Source organism: Colias croceus, chromosome 20 (genome assembly GCF_905220415.1).
Source record: "Colias croceus chromosome 20, ilColCroc2.1".
In the NCBI taxonomy this organism is placed as follows: Eukaryota; Metazoa; Arthropoda; class Insecta; order Lepidoptera; family Pieridae; genus Colias; species Colias croceus.
Window position 1 is genome coordinate 1716007 of NC_059556.1, and position 20060 is coordinate 1736066.

At 35.3% G+C, this 20060-nt stretch overlaps 3 protein-coding genes and 2 pseudogenes across 4 annotated transcripts; 2 read left to right on the forward strand and 3 right to left on the reverse strand.

Annotated features, from left to right (window-relative positions):
* The first annotated feature begins 393 nt into the window (after nucleotides 1–393).
* LOC123700646 (tRNA pseudouridine synthase A) lies at nucleotides 394–7178 on the forward strand. 2 transcript variants are annotated; one of them, XM_045647895.1, is made up of 7 exons: nucleotides 394–494; nucleotides 736–1003; nucleotides 1337–1503; nucleotides 2798–3071; nucleotides 3666–3765; nucleotides 4171–4326; nucleotides 6653–7178. In XM_045647895.1, the coding sequence occupies exons 2-7, from the start codon at nucleotides 762–764 to the stop codon at nucleotides 7133–7135; spliced, it is 1422 nt and encodes a 473-aa protein (XP_045503851.1). In that variant the 5' UTR covers nucleotides 394–494; nucleotides 736–761; the 3' UTR covers nucleotides 7136–7178. The 2 variants fall into 2 exon arrangements, with proteins under 2 accessions (XP_045503851.1, XP_045503850.1); XM_045647894.1 differs by having other exon boundaries at nucleotides 397–575.
* Nucleotides 7179–8837: 1659 nt separating this feature from the next.
* LOC123701014 (zinc finger BED domain-containing protein 4-like) lies at nucleotides 8838–10376 on the reverse strand. The gene has a single exon (XM_045648423.1). It carries the CDS (start codon nucleotides 10296–10298, stop codon nucleotides 8838–8840), a length of 1461 nt encoding a protein of 486 aa, XP_045504379.1. The 5' UTR covers nucleotides 10299–10376.
* Nucleotides 10377–11892: 1516 nt separating this feature from the next.
* Nucleotides 11893–14173, reverse strand: LOC123701015 (piggyBac transposable element-derived protein 4-like). Its single transcript, XM_045648424.1, has 2 exons — nucleotides 12527–14173; nucleotides 11893–12141 (listed from the first exon to the last, which is right to left on the reverse strand). Exons 1-2 carry the CDS (start codon nucleotides 14171–14173, stop codon nucleotides 11893–11895), a joined length of 1896 nt encoding a protein of 631 aa, XP_045504380.1.
* A 2571-nt stretch (nucleotides 14174–16744) lies between these two features.
* LOC123701016 lies at nucleotides 16745–19870 on the reverse strand (annotated as a pseudogene).
* Nucleotides 18802–19680, forward strand: LOC123700652 (annotated as a pseudogene).
* Nucleotides 19871–20060: the final 190 nt, after the last annotated feature.

Below are 20060 nucleotides of genomic sequence, written 5' to 3' on the forward strand. Positions count from 1 at the left end.
TTTTCAGGTTTACAGGTTATTTTGATGAATTTGAATTTGATTACTAGCGACGCCGGACGCGAACCTTGAAACCAGAAACAAAAGAACAACTGAAGTAGTGAAGTGTCAAGTGAAGTGCCAACTGTCAACTGTCAAGTGTGGTGTCAACACAAGTCATAGACTATACAGTTATTTTTTCATTTGTTTTACGGCTTTGAATTCTAGCGACTTTAGCCAAAATCCATAAATAAAATAAAAATATCGTTTTAGATACAATTTTCGATATTGGATATTTTATATCGATATATCGATTTATCGGTTAACAATATATCGGCAAAAAATATCGATATTTCGAATTAAAAATATCGATATACCGATGTATCGATATTTTTTCAACAAGCCTATGTGTCATTACAATTGTCAATTTTCATCAAACAAAAATCATGTCATGTTTTTGGTTATGAATATTTCGCTTATAATAATTGTATTTAACTGAAATTGTGCTTATTTATTAGGTATGTCAGTCCGTTTATTTCACACCTTTATTAATACACTGAGAAGTAATCTCCCTAAACATGCAAACTTTATAAAAACAGGTATTAAGTTATATGTTAACACGTGTATTCCGTGAATTTTGTGAATGTGTAAAAAAGTTATTCTATAATTTATTAAATTTAGTGGCGTTTTAATTCTCAAAAAATTTATAGGTAACTGATTAACTGGAGAATTAACTGGTATACTTTAAACTTTTTTAAGGTCGTATTCAAGTAAGACAGTTAGCCATGAGCGTTGCGTCGGAAAATGTGGACAAAGACAGTGAACTCGTTAATAAACAGCATACAAGATACCACCAGCGGCAGCGTATGAAGCGGCAATGGGAGTTTAACGATAACAAGACAGAAACAAGTGAAAATGGCGAAAGTGACGCCAAAAAGACTTGTGACCAGCCATTTGAACGAATTAAGAGGAAGAAGATGGCTGTGTTGTTAGGTTATTGTGGCGTAGACTATTATGGAATGCAGAGGTATGTATTTTCCACTTTATTGCTTATTTGTGTGAGGTAAAAGTTTCGTTTCTTTGAGTCTGCAACAATATTAAAGAACTGCATTGGGTAAATTATTTTATAGCACTCATATTGATAAGGTTGGCTTAAATATTTAACTTACAATATCTAATCAGGTACAGTTAAGTTATAATCTATAAAAATCTGTGATTTATTAGCATGTTTAATGTGAAACACGTCATAAAAATTTATTATGATTAATTTTAATGTTCTAATAAACTTGCTTACACATGCATGCTTTTCATATAAAATATAGAGGTTCTGAACACGCACTAAAGGTGAACTTTGTTTCAGAAACCCAGGCGTAAAGACAATAGAAGAAGATCTATTAATCGCTCTACGTGATGCTAAATATATAACAGAAGAGGATTTTGTTAACCAACAGAACGCCCAGTTTCAGAGGAGCTCTAGAACAGACAAGGGTGTGTCTGCAGCGAGACAAGTTGTATCCTTGAAACTTCGTAAGTATAATTTTCATATAGAATTCTAATAAGTACTAAAAGTAGATAAATTGTTTGCCAAAAAAGATGATGAGGAATAAAAGTAGTGATGGATTAATTTATTTTCCCCAATGGTATATTGTCATAATTGTTGTGTGCAGGGCTCGGAACCGGTTTGAAAAGAGCGGTTAATTTAGATTATATACCGGTAAATATATCGTTCCTTCATTTACCGGTTAAACAAGTGAACTGTTTATAAGTAACCCAAATGATTAAGGTTACCGGTTACTTCTGCACAAACGGTTTTGACACCCAAATTAACCGGTTAATTCCTTTATTATTTTTGCCTCATTTTTTAACGCTTGCCACAAGATATAGTGAATCTAATATCTATACATATAATAAATCTGTAGAAGGGTCAATTCTGTACATTGAAAATATTGACAAAATAAATACCAGGGGGTGTTACTGGATCGATACCAAACCCAAATATGTGATTAAAAAAATTTTTGTCTGTCTGTATGTTCAGGCATCACGTGAAAACTAACGGTTCGATTTCGATGAAACTTGGTATAATTATACCTTATTATCCTGGGCATAAAATAGGATACTTTTTATCCCGGAAAAATACGTAGAAAAAAATAAATCTTAATTTTTCCGCGCGGACGGAGTCGCGGGCGGAAGCTAGTATCTAATATATCTAATATATTCTATTCTAAAATATAGTTTGTAAGTATAGATGTATGGATGTATGGATGTTTAGCACACATATAGAGGGTAACTTGGATTAACACATAGGATAGTTTTTATCCCGGAAATCCCACGGGAACGGGAACTATGCGGGTTTTCCTTTGCAAACGCGGGCGAAGCCGCGGGCGGAAATCTAGTTATCAAATTCAAAATTCAAATATAAACTAAAATTGCGAACTTGAGTGCGATTAAGAATTTTGTAACTAAATGACTTCGCAACGTCCAGGCCCGTCGAGCGAGGGTAGCGGGGGCCGAGGATCCTTATGTAACTTGGTTTTAACCGGTTAATTTTCACCACCAAAACCAATATTAATGAAAAACCGGTATTTCGCATAAACCGGTAAAAACCGGTAAAGTGCAACCTTTAACCTAAATCAATTTCGGTTTGGGGTCAATGACCGAAACCGGTTAAGAATTTAAACCGGTTTCCGAGCCCTGGTTGTGTGTATCTTATATCATAACTAGCTGTGCCCGCATTGTTCCGCTCCCATTGGTCGTTAGATTATTATTATATTTCTTTTACAGCTTTTGTTTAAGAAAAATCTCATAAACTCTTATTTCACAGCGTTAGAAGTAAATACAGAAGAAATTAACAAAAGACTACCGGAATGCATCAGAGTGTTTGGAATCAAGAGAGTTACAAATAAATTCAACTCAAAATCAAAGTGCAATGCACGAACATATAGCTATACTCTTCCCACCTATGTGTTTGAGCCTAATGCCGTTACGGATGAAGAGAGAAAGCTATATCGAATAACGGGAGAGAAAATGAACTTTGTAAATGAATTGCTTAGCCATTATAAGGGAACTAAGAGTTATCACAATTTTACAGAGAAGAAGTAAGTATGTCAATATTTATTTTAGCAGCTGTACATGTCTGCTCTGAAAATTATAATATACTTATAAGAATGCAGTGCAGCATCAATAAAATGAAATGGAATTAATTTATATTATGTTGATTACTACACTTTCATATGTAGTATTTCTTTACATATGATTAATCCTAATTGAATTAAAATTTATCTTCCTTATCAACTACTTGAGTATTGAATACTAGCTGTACCGCGCCGTTTCACCCGCGTGGCTAAGCTCCTGTTGGTCTTAGCGTGATGATAATATATAGAGTATAGCCTACCTCGATAAATGGGCGATATCTAACATCAAAAGAATTTTTCAAATCAGAGAAGTAGTTCCTGAGATTAGCACATTCAAACAAGCAAACTCTTCAGCTTTATAATATTAGTATAGATTGATACTTTGTATGTCTATTAAATGAATAATTTTTCCTACCTACCACTGTAGTATAATTTTATAATGATCAAAATATTATTTTCTTGTGTGCGAATCGCCGTGATTATTATTATTATCATTTATCAGCTGATTTTCATAATTTAAACTGCTGGTTACAGTCACTAAAGTAAATAATTTTCCAGGCATTATCAGGACCCATCAGCATCAAGATACATGATGAGCTTCTCTATGGAAAGGACTTTTATTGAATCTGAAGTAGAATTTGCAGAAATGTTGGTAAAGGTATGTATTTTCTTTTGATATATGAAAAAAGAAATTATTTCTAAAAGAAGATTGATATACATACAGTAAATACACTTATTTTTAAAATCAATTGAGCAGGTAGAATCGATTTTTTTTGTTGTTTAAAATGCCTGTTTTTTCGTTTGTTTGGAAAGCATTTGTCTTTCTTGGTTTGGTTAAATGAGCACTTATAGAATTCAACATACAAACCAAAAAAAATCCTATTTAGGCTGCTTTTCCACCTATATTGTGCGAGGATGTCTAGTGAGTTAGAAGCGTTTAGTGTTTGAAGTGATACTAATGGTTATTTACAAACATATTCCTCGTTACGATGTGTAGCACACACATTATTGGAAAAGCACCCTTACAGTATTAGTGTAGATTTACTTTTATTTCTCCCATCAGGGACAAAGCTTCATGTTGCATCAGATTAGGAAGATGATCGGTTTGGTGATAGTCATAGCTCGTGGTCAAGCCGAACCATCGATGATGGAGAGAGTCTTCGGCAAGGACAAGGTCATGATACCCACTGCGCCTGGTTTGGGGCTAATGTTGGATAAGGTGAGTGATAAAAAACTAAAGATACATACTGTAGAATGTTTTTTTTTAATAATAAAATTGAAAATCGAAATGGAAATCGAAATGGAAATGAAAATGAACTATAGAATGTTGCTTATATATTTAAAACACAATAAAAATACTCAATAGCAAGTTTCGGTATCAGCAATTTTTAACTTTCATATTGAATAAAATGAATAAAATTGTCTATACCAAAATCGTTTTGATAGATTTTTAATTATAAATAGAAAAAAACTAAAAAATAAAATGGATAGATAAAAACATTACAATCTGGATTTATTTGTTACTTCATAGATATATTAGATACTAGCTTTTCTCCCCCGTCTTCTAAGGAAATCCCACATACAGTACGACCAACGTAACTTGGCGGGCCTCTGCGAACTTTCGCGCATGTACACTCGTAAAAAAAAGTGTTATAGGCATTCATTTTTTTTTTAACTGAAATTCTAATAAAAATGTCCTTATACAGAGACCAAGTACAAATAAAATAAATATCAAACCGCTATGAGGCATAAAGTTATAAAAATAACCTAATGAATTCAGGATTCACTCACCTTTCGATATAGGTATATATATTTTTCTTTTTTAAAATACTGCGTTAAATCAAACATTATTTTTCTCGCCTGGCGATTTATAACCATATTATTATGCTTTGGTGGCATCTTAGATCGTGAATTTGTTCGCGACCAAATTTATAACTAAACACTTAACAAATAACAATATAATAATAACAAATAACAACGATCAACGAAAACTTTTGTAACCGCCCGTACTCAAGACAGAGATAGCGACACGAACACGACACCAATGCTAACGTGTGACTGAGACACATAATTGCGTACCGAGAATTGCCGAATATGCACGAAGTTATACGACGTAAACTAAAAGGGATGTCCACTATGCGTGTCTGAGGATGTTGATTAATCGATTTTTTTTTCAAATCGATTGAAATTGAATCATGATATATATTTATATTTAATTTTATAAGAGGTTTCAAATATTCTGAATCAGTCGTTATTGTAGTGGTCATTTATAAATAATGAAATGAAATGAAATGAAATGAAATGAAATGAAATGAAATGAAATCATTTATTAGGTACACCACATTGACACATAAAACATAAGTAACAAAATTAAAAAAAAAAAAAAAGAAAGAACAGAACGCAAAACAGAGAAAATAATAATAAATTTGTGTGGCGACCTAAATGGTGAGGCCCTCAGCATATGTCATGCCGACATGGTCGGCATAACGCTGGTTTTCAGTGCCCCCCACAAGACAACAGGGCAGAAGCCCAAAGTGTCCCCTAACCGTGACTATTACTAATAATACCTATACAGGAAAAATAATAATTATAGATACTAAATAGAAACAAAAATCCTCTACAGAATTATACATATGAACATATAAAAACAAAAAAATTATAATAATAATAAATAAAAATAAAGAGATTACTAAATCATGTCTTACAACCATGAAAATAAAATGTTATTAACTTTTTTATTTGTTATTAAAGTCGAAATCTCTTTTACTAGCGACAACAATTAATAATTTTGTAAGTCTATTTCGTTCAGTATCTCATATAAACAAAAATCAATAAATTTCAAATCGATAAAAATCGATTGCGATATTTGATCGAATAAAGGGATGATTGAGTTAACATAGAGTCAATCCCTAGCCTAGATCTCCGCCCCGCGCACGTCGCCTCATGCCACCATTTCGTTCCTAAAAAACGTTCGTGCGCAGCCTTCTGCGCGAACTTCAGGCCCGCCAAGTTACGTTGGCCGTATTGTAGTTCCCGTTCCCGTGGGAATAAAATCTATCCTATGTGTTAATCCAAGTTACCCTCTATATGTGTGCTAAATTTAATTATAATCGGTTCAGTAGTTTATGCGTGAAAACCATACATACATACATACATACATACAAACCTTTCCTCTTTATAATATTAGTATAGAGTATAGGTTAAGAATCGTACTTACTGTACTGCTTACGAATTTGTGAAGAGATAGTTATATAGAACCTGATTCTGATATTGATTTAGTTCTTATATTGATTTCTTTATGAAAAGATATGCTGCGAGACTTCATCATTGCAGACGATAATAATGGTCTTTAACTATAGCTTGACCGCAACCGCTGTACCGCGCTTTAGGTATATGCGCGGTACAGCCACTGCGGTCATGCTATAACCTAATATAACTTTTTAAAACAAATATTACAATTCATTTATTTATCAAATTTTACATGCAATGCTTAATTTATTGTCAAATAATTTACAATTTTCCAGTAATATCTTTAACTATTTTAGGTGCACTACGAGCGGTACGATGCAAAGTTCAAAGATTCCCACGAAAGTTTGACCTGGGACGACATGGAGGAAGAAATAGAGCTATTCAAGCGGCAACAAATACATCCAACTGTGATTAGAGGGGAAATAGAAGGGAAATCTATGGCGTGTTGGCTTGAGAAAGTGGCAAAACACTCATTTGTACCAAATGAAGATGTGGCTGAAGAGAAAACTGAACTGGGTGAAGATGATGATGAAGATGATGAAACTAGTAAAGTGGATGATAAATGTGATGGTGATGACAAACTAGAAACAAATAGTGTTAAAACAAATGACGAAGATGATAAAAGTAAACTTGATGTGAAAAAACTCGAAGAGAATAATGTTAAATCAAATGAGGAAGAAGGTGTAAGTGTAAAGTGTGATGGAGATGAAGGTAATTTATGTAAAAGTGATGATAGTGTTAGTGTAAAGTTGGATAAGAAAGATAGTGTTATACAGTAGTATAAGGATAATGTATTAAATGTTTAATACTTGGCAGAGCCGATTTTGTCGTTTTTTATTGAAATTATAACGCTAGATGAGAATAAAACTGACGTTATATTGTACTAGATTTCCGCCCACGGCTTCGTCCGCGTTTTTATATAAAACCCCGCATAGTTCCCGTTTCTGTGAGTTTCCGGGTTAAAAAGTAGCCTAAGTCTTATTCTGGGTCTTCAGCTACCTTAATATCAAATTTCATTGTAATTAGTTTAATAATATTTGTGGGGAAGAATAAAAAATATCCATCCATCCTCACAAACTTTCGCATTTATAATATTAGAAGCATTCTTGTTTGCTAGGAATAATCTTTTCGCGAACAAAGAAAAGAGCGTATTTGTCCATTAAAGGCCGGCAAAGCACCTGTAACACTCCTTGTGTTACAAGTGTTTATGGGCGGTGGTGACCACTTAACATCAGGTGGCCCACCTGCTCCTTTGCTTGCTCTGACATAAAAAAAAAAAAAAAAAAACAAAGAATATATACTTAATATTATTATTATTTATTATTTATAATATTATAAAGTTGAAGAGTTTGTGTGTTTGAACGCGTTTATCTCTGGAACTACTGGTCCGATTTGAAATATTCTTTCGGTGTCAGATAGCCTATTTATCGAGAAAGGCTATATTATCATCTCGCTAAGACCAACAGGAGTGAAGAAATGCGGGTATAACCGCGGAGCACAGCTAGTATGTAACTAATAATCACGATTTTATATTCCGATATCATTTTACACAATTTTACACCCAACACAAACCTGAAAAATTCTTATAAATATTTATGTTACTGAAAATGTGTGAAGATAAGGAAACAACTCCTAGTATATGTATATGTTATGGACCAAGTGATAAATTGGGCAGAATTAGGGATGTAACGATACACGATTTTACCGATACGATACCGATACCGATATTTGTAGTAAAATATCGGCGATACCGATACCGATACCGATATCGGTGGCTTGGTAGAAAAATAAATACTAGTGAATTAGGTATGCATAAAAGTTACCAACATTTAATAGAAATTCAACTGTAAATCGTATTCTTTTAAATAAAAATGCCAAATCAAAAACAAGAAAAACATTTATTTGAAGAAAGTTATTAAAACCACATTATTTTTTATACAAAATAGGCCAGCACTTGACCACATCTTGCCTGATGGTAAGCAATACAGCATATAATTATTATTATACATAGACATAAAACTATCTCACTTAAAAGTTATTTCAAATATATGAACACCATATTATGTATGTATTTAGGTCCTAAAGACTGTGAAGGAAAAATACTTATTTAATAAAAATTCAGTAATAAATGAGAATAAAAAAACAAAACACTTACTTATTAGTTTTAAACAAAATCAATCACATAGTTATTAAAAAAAAGATACATAAAGTCAGTAATTAAAGCCTACTTTTGGTAGATTTTTGTTAAGAAAACAAAGTTTATTCAAATTATCAGCAGATAATCTGTTCCGCAAGTCATTTTGTATCAGGCCTGCAGTTGAGAAGAGACGTTCTGAAGCAACTGAGCTCATTGGATATGACAAGTAATTTTGTGCAAGCTTTTTTAATTTTGGATATTTATCTTCTTGGCGCCAGTAGATCTTTGGATCTTGTTTGATTGAAATATTTTGAAATCTTAAATAAGATTCTACCTCTTCTTGCTCAGGCTGAATAGACATGTTTAATAAAGGCTCGTCGTCTTCTGCTTCTTTTATAAAACTGTGACAAGCAGACCAGATAACCGAGAGGCGAGAACATCTCATTTTGATTTTGTCGCGGCGCATCTGCAGAATTAGGACTCTCTCTGTATGTATCATTTGTAATTAATGAAATTAGCTTTCTTCTCGCATTCATGATAGTAGATTTCAGAGTGAAGGTACGCAATTTATAGCGCGGATCTAGTGCTGTTGCTAAAATAAATGTTTCATCATTCTCTAAACAATCAAATCTATCATTGATCCCAGCTATCAAATTCAGTACAAAAGCATTATATTCAGGGCTATGAGCATTATCATCCATGGCCGAGGTGTTCTTGATACGTTCTAAGACTTTTCGCAAACTGTTGATCAGCGGTATGGCGTCAGACAAGCAAGAAGACTCTTGACTAATGGACTTTGTAGCTTCTTCAAAATAAGACAAGACCGAGACAACCTGTTCCATTAGTATCCACTCTTCTGTAACCAATTCAGTTCTACATTTCACATGGGGTAAAGATGCTTGAACTGCCACTCGCTGCTCAAGAAGTCTCCTAAGCGCGTGAAGGGTAGAATCCCAGCGAGTGCTGACATCCTGGATGAGCACATGACAAGGAATATTATGAGATTTCTGCATTTCAGTAAGGATTTTACGACCTGACGTAGAATGAATGAAGTGACCAATTATGGACCTCGCTTTTGTAATCATTTCATTTATTTTCTCTTCTCCTGAAAACGCATCCTTCAGCACTAATTGTAAAGAGTGTGCCATACATCTGATACGTTTCACACCCACTTGTGTTACAGCAAGTCCCATATTCGGTGCATTATCCGTTACTACAGCTATCAAATATACCTGTTCGTCGATACCCCAATTTTTAAATAACTCACGTAAGTTTTCAGCTATGTTTTCACCGCTATGTCTTTCGCCTTCAAAAGGAAATACTGCTAGGCAGTAGTTCTTTAGCTCAAAATTGTTATTCACTCCATGAGCAGTCAGACTTATAAAGTCGTTCACGATTGAAGAAGCGTCGCTAGTCCATAAGTCAGTCGTACCAATTATATGCGGAAGTTCTTTCAAAAGTTCTTTTATTGTTATTTTCACGCGACAGTAAATGTCTGGTATCACATTTTCAGAGATATACGGACGGGAAACCATTTTGTATTTCGGGCTCAACTGCTTAATGGTGCGTTGAAACCCCTGTTTATTTACTATATCGAACGGCTCCATGTCTACACATATTTGTTCAGCTATCGTTTGCGTGATCGCTTTTGCTCTGGGGTCATCAGTATCATACATAACATTTTTGTCCAGAATTTGTTCCATAGTAGCTTGTTTTTTGTTCGGCGGACCGGCCTCAGTATTCGAGGTAGATGGGGTGTCGTTTTTCAACTCCTGTTCATGATAACGCTTCACGTGTGTCCACATGTTAGAAGTCGTGAAGCCCTTCGATGAAACTGCCTTACTACCACGAGAAACGCTGACATTGCAGTGTAAACAAGTTGCTTTTGTATCATCATCCTGTTTTATTAGAAAATGATTCCAGATGGAACTTTTACGTTTGAATGGCGTTGCCATTTTCTTTTATATAAAATGAAACACTATTATAACGGTCCTCACTAGCCAGTGCCAATAACACTGGTCTGCAAAATATGATAAACATGGAGATTTTAACATGCTGAATCTAGATCTGCTTTCATTTTTTTTGTATAACGTCTAATTTATTTTATTGTCGTTTTTAAAAACCTCAAAATTCTGTATTGCTTGGTAGTCTCTCTTGCAATAAAGCTATTTTATTCGGTCTATATGATATTTTTCATCACAAAAACGACTTGAATTTATAAAAAGCAAGAACGATATCTACTGAAGGCATTATTTTTACTCTAATTTGTAGGGAATTTATGGGCTTCCGTAGTTCTAATCATGACTCCGCGGCGCTCAGTTCAAAGTAAAGTTTTAAGGTGATGGTTGATGTTTTTAACCTAATATTTTGGTAAAATTTTTATATTGTACTAATACATTAATGGAAATTTGTGTATAATTTCACCATAAAGCAAAATTGAATCAAGTGTTATGGATTTTTCAACGACGCAACATTGAAAGCGCGAGTCTTTATGGGACTGCAAATGCGGGAGCTTATATAAGACTTGAATTATGAAATTAAGCAGACTAAAGCTGTAAAAAGAGTATCTGGTGACCACTATGAAAAATTTCACCAGAAGTTTGAGAGGATATATGGAAAAGCTAAATGAAAATATAGTAAAATACAAATAATAAGTTGGCAGCAAAGCTTTCTGATTTTATTTGATCGATTCGTCGCGAAACTCCACATAAAATATTAAAAGAAAAGAAAACTACTAATTGAAACAATGTAAATAATGTGTAATTATATTTTCTTATAGTTTTTAATGGTTTTCTTGACATTATTTGTAATATTTAAACCTAATTATTAAAATAAAGATGTATTCTTAGAACAAAAAAATGGGTTTCTTTCAAATTAAACCACAAAAAATCTTAAGACGTCGAAAATAAATAAGACGTGATACAAATTTTTTAAAACTTAATTTCTGTTCAGAAGTATCACTTCTATAATAATCTTGTGCAAAAATAAGAAGGAGCGCGAACAACAATTTTTTTGCAGACCAGTGTAATTAAACAGAATGAATCACGAAATAAAAGCGTCGACGTCACGTAAATCAAGCGCGAAACATGACATTTCTCAACCAAAGCTAAGCATGCACTGGGGCCGCAGGGCGGGAGACAGGACAGCGCGACGCTAAGAGCGGCAACGTCGCACGCGTCGTTCGTTTCGCGCGCTTTTAGAACTGATTGATATCGGCCATGTTGTATCGGCCGAAGGCCGATATATCGGTAACGGTATCGGTATCGTTACATCCCTAGGCAGAATACATAGTGCCCGGTCATCATGAAAAATGCGCAATATGAGAGTGCAATTTGATAATAAATTGGCCCCCCCATTCAAATAATCAAATTGACCGGGCATTATACATATTATTGCTCATCACCTTAATATTATAGTACAAATATGAATGGCTTCATAGGGAGTAGGTTTCTTTCGTGCCTCTTTAGTCACAGTTATGAAGTCGCTGGGTTTGAGGATTTCTCTGTTCTTCAACTTCCTTTCGATTGCAGCATGCTCCGAGTCACACTCCATTTGTGTGTGACCAGGCTCTAAATACTTTTGCGTTATACTCACCTTGTGTTCAACACTCATGTTTAACAGTGCATTTGCCAGTATGTTATTCCTATTCTGATAGGTGCACCCATCGGAATAAATAACTATGGGCATACCTTTAGCACATAGAACGCCGACTCAACTTTAGTAGTTGTTCCGTTTGGGCCGTGGAGCTCACCGTTGACCGACAGCAATACTACCCGTTCAGGCCGTGGGGCTCACCGGTGACCGTTTTATTATACGTTAGGCAAGCACTTATTTTCGGACTTAGTAAAAAATAAACTAAACAAACTTCGAAAAAAACTTAAAATAACTCAAAAAAAAATATTTGGCGAATAAATGAAATCAGTCTTCTTCGTCGCGAAGTCGGGTAAAAAATTGGTCAATTATTATGAAGCACATTGAAGCAAGATATGCATAGAAAAGGTTTCTCCGGGCATTGTGGACAAAACGTTCTCACCTTTTTAGTCTTGTTTTTAGCCAACTTTCTGCCGTAAGTAGCTGCGTTAATTTTGTAACAGTTCACACATGCCCGCCTGCTTGTTCTGGCTTGCCCTTCTTTTTGTTGCAGTTTGTGTATCATTCTTCTAGGTCTTCCAACTGGAACATCTTGTTGGCTGCAAAATGACTTCAGTAATTCCAGCCGGAAGTCTGCCATTTGTATTTTCTTGCCAGTAACGCTTTGGTACAAGACCAGTGCATTGACCACTGCTGTGTTTAGGAGAAGGTTGATTGCATATTTCTTGTACCATTTTATCGATTTCCTCAGTGGAGTTGAGTAAGCAGCCAGCAGATCGAGCATATCTACAGCTCCTTTAGCAACGTTATAATCAATGACTATTTTTGGTTTAGAAGTAACTTTGTTACGTTTTCGGACATTTTGGAATCGCACTGAGTGTTTTGTGGACAGCAAAAGGACGTCTCTTTTATCCTTCCACTTCATTACAGTTATGCCCTCTTCGCTTTCCTTCGCCACGAATTGTCCTCGCTTCAGTTTAGCATTTACTACATCCTTTGGCAGATGCTTCCGGTTCTTCCGAATCGTGCCTACGAGATGAGTCTCTGCATCCAGAAGTTTTTTGGCAAGATCTATACTGGTGTACCAGTTGTCGGTCACTAGCGTATGTCCCTTGTATAGAAGATCGCTGCATAAAGACATAACGACGTTCAACGGTGTAGTATTGACTTCATCGTTATTCTTTCCTGCGTATACATTTATTTTATATGTATAACCAGGAATGGTACATAACTTAAACTCCTTTATACCATATTTATGCCTTTTTTGTTTATTGTATTGACGAAAAATTATTCGTCCGCGAAAAGGCACCACGCTTTCATCTATGCAGATCTCTTCGGAAGGGGTGTACTTTTTTTGGAAGTTCCTGTTCATAACTTCGAGCAATTTCTGAATCTTGTGTATTCTATTAGATTTATTGTCTTCATCTTGTTGAGAAAAGTGCAGCATTTGCAACAGCAACTCAAATCGGTTTCGACTCATTATTGTTCGAGGAAAATTCTGTCCAAGTACAGCATCTTTTGACCAGTAGTAGGATATTTTGGGTAATTTTACGACCCCCATGAAAATAATCAATCCGAAAAATCGTTTTATCTCTGCTGTGGATGTAGGTTTCCATTGGCGAATCCGCGCAGCTTTAGATGCTGCGTCCGATCCTGTGATTTTTTTTATAGCAAAGCTATTCGTACAATCGGCCACCATTTCAAATACTTCGTCTGGTACTAAAAAATGATAGAAATCTGCCGGGGTCTTATCGATCATTTCTCTTACTACTCGTGAATCTAATCCTGGGAATTCAGTGTAGGGGATAATCCGACGCTGATTACCTTTTGGTTGGTGCCACACGGTAGATGATACAGGAAGCGACGCGGTGTGACCAGAAGTACTTGGCACGGCATTTTCAAGTTCAATGTCACTCGTGTCACTAATGGACAGAACTCGTCGACGTCGCTTTCGTAAAGGTGGTTGTAAGTCATACTCTTCCTCAGACTCTGAACTTAGCTGAAAGCTACTATTGAGCAAGGAAATTTCTATATTTTCAATCTGCGTCAAATCATCATTTGTTATTTCAAAGTCTTCAAAATCATCCATGATTCACACCACACTTATCCTTACAGTCAGGCAGGACACAATTTATTCACTTTTAGAAGTAACCAGGGTAAAACTGTCACTAAAAAAATCGAAAATATGTAGATAGTATGAAAAATAAACGATGCGCTTGACCTTGATTGCTTGCTTGCGATTACTAACTCGTGTCAAGAGCGCGGCCGCGCGCAGCCCTTCCGGGGAAGGGCGCGGGGTGTGACCGGCGCCGCGACCCCCGCGGCCCCGCGCGAACGAAATGCAGATTTCCAACGGCGTGCGCCGTGGTGGTCACCGGTGGACGTCAGCAATTATTTTGTTAATTCTTTGGATAGTAATAAAAAATAATTATTTAGATTGAGGTTTTTGGCTATTTTGAACCATATGGGCCAATTAAATATAATGTGTAAAATTTGTTGAAATCGTAAATTGGCGTCAGCCCATAGGAAAAGTATAGAGGTGGTCACCGGTGACCACCACGGCGTTCAATGTGTTAGGCAAACAATATCTTTCAAGATAGTCGATCACAAAATATGTAAAAGTACTGGCAGTTAGATCTGCACAGTGCACACGTTTCATCAAACCAGTAACAGGAGGCTTGATGAGTAACTAGGTCGTATACGGTGAAATTGTGGCAGGTGAGCATGAAGAATTCTAACCAAAATTAAAAAAAAAGGTGAGCTTATTCTTGAAATATAAGGCACTTGCGGTAAGATAAGGACATACTTTCACTGCTTCCAAATCCATGGACAGCAAAATTAAATCTCCAGTGAGAGCCTTCTTTTTGTCGTTTTCTTTTTCTGGCCTCGCTCTATCTTTGCGTTTTATATGTCGCTCGTAATCACTTGTATTAATATTACCTACTGCATGCCCACTACAGATGTCGCACATGTTTTTTTAACGTACCTATATAAGGACAAATTTTTATCCTTGAACAATTTTTCAAACGTAAAACGGCATACCCTTGGCTCATCATTTTAAGCACAGTATTCTTTGTAGCGACTGTACAAGTCACTGAGGGAACGAAATATTTGTTCTAAATAAAGCTTTGAGTAATCTTTTCTTGCATAGTGTGACGGTAATTTGGGAATGTCATCTAAGAATTTACAAGCGGCTAACAGTTTTTGCTGAGTTCCTGTTCTTGGCGTTCGGAATCTGGTCGAAACTTCCTGGCTAGGGATTACTCCACAATGCGAATTTTTAACCCATGACTGTACTGTAAAAGAGCCTAGGCATAAAGTGTTTAGAAATGTTGTCCGACAAACCTGTAATTTTTTACCATCGGTGGCTGGTAAGCTATACTCAAAAGTAGCTTCAAATACGTCGTAAAGATTTGTATCGCGGATCCAAATACGTCGCAATAGTGTATTTGTTGTATTCGACTAGGTTTCCAAATCTTACACTTGAATTAAATTCATCGCGTAATTTTGTTATAAAATTTATGAATTGTTCTGAAGTATTAGGTTTTGTCTCTTGTTGTAATGTGGTCTTAAGAACTTGAATTAATGGTATGACTGATGAAATACTGATTTGAGAACTACTTAGATTTCTTGTTATTTCTTCAAATGGCTGCATTAATTGCACAAATTTTTGAATATTCATCCAGTCTTCGGGGGATATCATCGCGATTGGATTTGCGCTTAGGTACAAGACAAGCGAATCTTTGAGTTTTGAAAACCTTTCCATCATTCATAATATTTTGATATCTATGCCCTAGTAATAACTAAATTAACAAAAAACTAAAATTTACGTTAAATTTTGCTCAAAATCACTTTTTAGACATGGGTCCGGTAATTGCAACTAATAGTGTTGAGAACCTTGTTGTGGTTTTATTGACTGGCATGGTAACAAAATTAAAAGTCAGAAAAAACAGTTTTATCGATGTTTATATTGAGCTTAATCAAAGGATGACATCGTACATTTTCTTTCTTTTTTACAGCAACCCTAGCAATAGGGCAGGCGACTCACTTGATGGTAAGTCGCCCGTAGGTGATAGACGCCCCCCATGACTATCACAGCGTTGGGAACACTGCGATCGTATTGCCGGCATTAATAATTATTTAAATCGAAGTAATTTTAAATACTTCTAAGGTGTAACCACACCAATTAACTGATTACAATAGGTAATCAAACAGCCATTTTTACTTATCTTTGCAAAAAAAAAAACGGTCTTATAGACCTTTTTAAATACTATCTGTTATTTGCATATTAAAAAAGTAGTAAAACAAAATAGAAAATCATTTACATTCAAATACCTCTACTTTAAAAGGAATTATGACTGTGTCTTTTTGTTTATTTAACACGGCGTTGGGCAAATATGAAATCATATCTTCTATAATGAAATGTCGTTTTCAACGAACTTAAATTCTCTATTATATTTTTAGATTTGACTCCTTTGCCTAAAATTCTTGGTTAATATCCTCAATAAGACGTATATACGTCCTTTATTGCCTTTAGTCGAAAGCCGAAATCCAGCCAAAATGAAGTCACCTACGTCGAGATCTTTTTTTTACCTCAGATGCTTCTGGTTGTGGCATTTTATTCTGAAAATAAAATCAAATTGTTATCCTTCCTGTACTACTATATTATTTTAGGTGTCTTTTGTTTTTGTCCTTTAGAAGTAGATGGTAACGGATCATCAAAATCTTCGTCAAACCTTTCTTCCAAAACAGCAGAATGTTCATATAAACTACCCGCCTTCTGAAAATGTATACTTATTTTATTAACATAGAATATACATAGAATTCCCACGATCTTATGCCCCGGGTTTACCTATATCACTTAGGCCGCACATCGTCAGAATATTTCGCTCAGAAAATTCCTGATACCCGCCGATACCGCACACTTGTCAGAAATTTCCTTCCGGCAAGTATGAGTTTTGTTCGCGGTTGGCCGGCAGCATAGTAGGTAACGTAACGTAACGTAAAATATAGTCTTGGGTTTACAAAAAGTAACAAAATGGATGACGATCAGTTACTTTTATTAGCATCATTGTTCTACTTAGTTAATAAAAATTCCAGCTAGGTGGATAGCTCAAATTTTCTTAAAAAATTCAAGACAACAAACACAAAAATATTTAAAGTGACACAACAACTAAAAGATACACATATCGACAAGGTGTGCAACTAAATAAGATCAACAACCATGTTTATTGTGGATATTATTGAAACTGTAAACAGGATTATAGAGGGAACAATTGATTTCACAACACACTTTTTATGAATTCTAAGTAGCATGATTATTGAGGCTATTCCTCTGGACATATGGTATTCAACTCTGGGCCTCCGCTAGCGAATCCAACCTAATGTGCATGCAAAGGGTGCAAAACAACATCTTAAGAGTGCTCACAGCAGCACCATGGTACACTCGCAACTCTGAAATTCATGAGTATTTAGAAACCCCTACAATTAAGGATGAAGCTACAAAATATCTCAAAAAGCACACACAAAAACTTAGAATGCATCCAAATCCCCTCTCACAGCAATTGCTTAAACTAAAACCCATGAAACGCCTGAAAAGAGCTAATATTAATGTCGAGCTACATTAGTAAGGGGGATTAGGGCACTGGCTCTTAATTCTTCAACCGCCAATTTATTCTGATCCAAAGTATCTGCTCATAGTCAATTTACTGATCGCAGATGATTATAATTAAAAAAAAAAAAAAAAAAGGTGGATAGCGCAGCTGATTCACTGCATATTCGTACAACAGTTTCCTCACTTGTATCATTGTTAACCCATAATGCATCTTGGAACATTTGACGTACTTATTCAATAAAGCCTCTTCTTCTGTAGTGAACGCCTGATTCGACGTGAACTTCGAACTAAAAATACGTGATGGGGTACAGTTACCGTCTTTTTAAGCGACTTTGAAGAGTTGTTGGTTTGATGCCGTATTTTTGGGCTGACTTCCTAATAGATAAAGCCTTATCTACGGCTTCATTCATCGCAGATCTTACAGCCTCTTCGTTTACTTCTACTGTTCGAATTCCTTTTTCCACGTATATTCGCGAATTTTAGAAAATTAACGTTTGATGATCATTTAGTTTATTTAAAGATGGCAATATCGCTTTAAAAATAGATAAATGTCTGTTTTCGGGTTCTTCTAATTTTGCCATAATCTCTTCTTCAAATGTATCGACATTTTTCTTTTTCGTGATGGCTGGGGTAGAGAAGGACTTTTAAATTTTGTTTTTGGACTTTCCTTTTGTGAGTGCTGATTGTTTGCTTCCAGATCTATTATACTATCATCGGTTTCGTTTTGATCATTTCTTTTTAAAAAAAGGAGCTGTTTATATAAATGATATTCTTTAAGTTTGCTAGCGCCTGCTCCAGATTTATTTATTTCTTTAAGTTTTTTTACGTACTTGGCATAGTTATCTTTAATACCAGTCCATTTCTTTAACACAGCATTACCTGAAACAATTTTATTTTAAGTTTAGATAAATAAATAAATAATACATTCACTCGCCCATCTCACCAACACACGCACATACACGCACCACACTGATACACATATACACATGCATACCTTCACATAGGTCATTTATTTATGAATACACTTTTAATTTGTAGTGTGGGCTATGCCTATACTACAAATTATTTCATTTATTTATTTCTTTATTTTATTTTAGGTTTTTGGCATCAGGAAACACCTTTCAAGACATGCACTTAAACTGCTATCGTGGAGCGTCTACTATTGCTAAAACTGTAAAAATAGTCTATGGAGTTATATGGAAGCATCTTTTGATCGAAAATATACCGAAAATAACTACTGAGCGGCTAACAAAAATTGCTTAGAAGTTTGCCAAGAGTGCCAACTTTCCTAATTGCATAGGCGCACTTGACGGGAAACATGTTCGTATTTGGAGTCCCAAACATGGCGGATCGCTTTTTTATAATTACAAAAATTATCATTCTGTATTGTTGTTGGCTCTCGTAGATACTAAATACAGATTTATATATGTTGATATTGGAGCATATGGCAAGGAATGTTACTCAACCGTTTACAATAATTCAAAATAATAATTGAATAAATTACTTTTAAAAGGGCAACTTCCTTTACCAACGCCAAAGCCTTTACCAGGCTCCCAAACGCCTCTTCCTTTTGTTTTTATTGCAGACGAAGGCTTACCGTTAACAAATAATATAATGCGCCCATACCCGGGAAAACATTTGACGATACAACAAAGAGTTTTTAATTATCGTTTGAGCCGAGCAAGAAGTAGAGTAGAGTAGTTGTAGAATGTGCGTTCGGTATCCTGGCTAATAGGTGGAGGGTATTTCATCGACCATTAAATGTTTCTTTAGATCTTTGCACAAATATCATAAAAGCAAGCTGTGTTTTACATAATTCCGAAACATTTGAAGATATGATAATTGATGATTCTTTTATTGAACTACAACAATCCACACAGGAGGGTAGAACAAGAACGCGAGCTACCGACATAAGAAATGAATTTTGTGATTACTTTAATAGTGATGTGGGAGCTCTTAGTTGGCAACTAAATAAAATATAGGATATTACTTACCACATTTTGTTTTTTCTTGATTACTTAATTCTTGAAAACCAGGGAATAAATTTTCGCACACCTCTTTCCAAGCTGTTGTTTTTGCAATTTTATTCTTGTATTCTTCAGATGTTTTGTCCCACAGTACGGGACGCTGCTCGACTAGGGTAATTAAATGATCGACTTCAACATCCGTCATCTTTGATTTTTGAATAACAACTGCGCAGGATTGCATCGTCAGTTTCTAACGTCACGGCGTCGTATCGTGCATCGACACGTTACGACGTCGTGACGTAGATTTCCACGACGCGACGTCGTATCGTGTTTATGTGTGGGAGTCCTAAACGGCAGCGCGTCGCCGCATATCACTCTTTACGATGCGCCGTCGC

Coding starts and splice junctions, on each gene's coding strand:
- LOC123701015 (XM_045648424.1), bottom strand. CDS start 14,173: ATGGATGATTTTGAAGACTTTGAAATAACAAATGATGATTTGACGCAG. Junction 12,142..12,526: donor CTAAAAACAAGACTAAAAAG/GTGAGAACGTTT, acceptor TGCACCTATCAG/AATAGGAATAACATACTGGC.
- LOC123700646 (XM_045647894.1), top strand. CDS start 497: ATGTCAGTCCGTTTATTTCACACCTTTATTAATACACTGAGAAGTAAT. Junction 576..735: donor TGCAAACTTTATAAAAACAG/GTATTAAGTTAT, acceptor AACTTTTTTAAG/GTCGTATTCAAGTAAGACAG. Junction 1,004..1,336: donor GACTATTATGGAATGCAGAG/GTATGTATTTTC, acceptor ACTTTGTTTCAG/AAACCCAGGCGTAAAGACAA.
- LOC123701014 (XM_045648423.1), bottom strand. CDS start 10,298: ATGTGGACACACGTGAAGCGTTATCATGAACAGGAGTTGAAAAACGAC.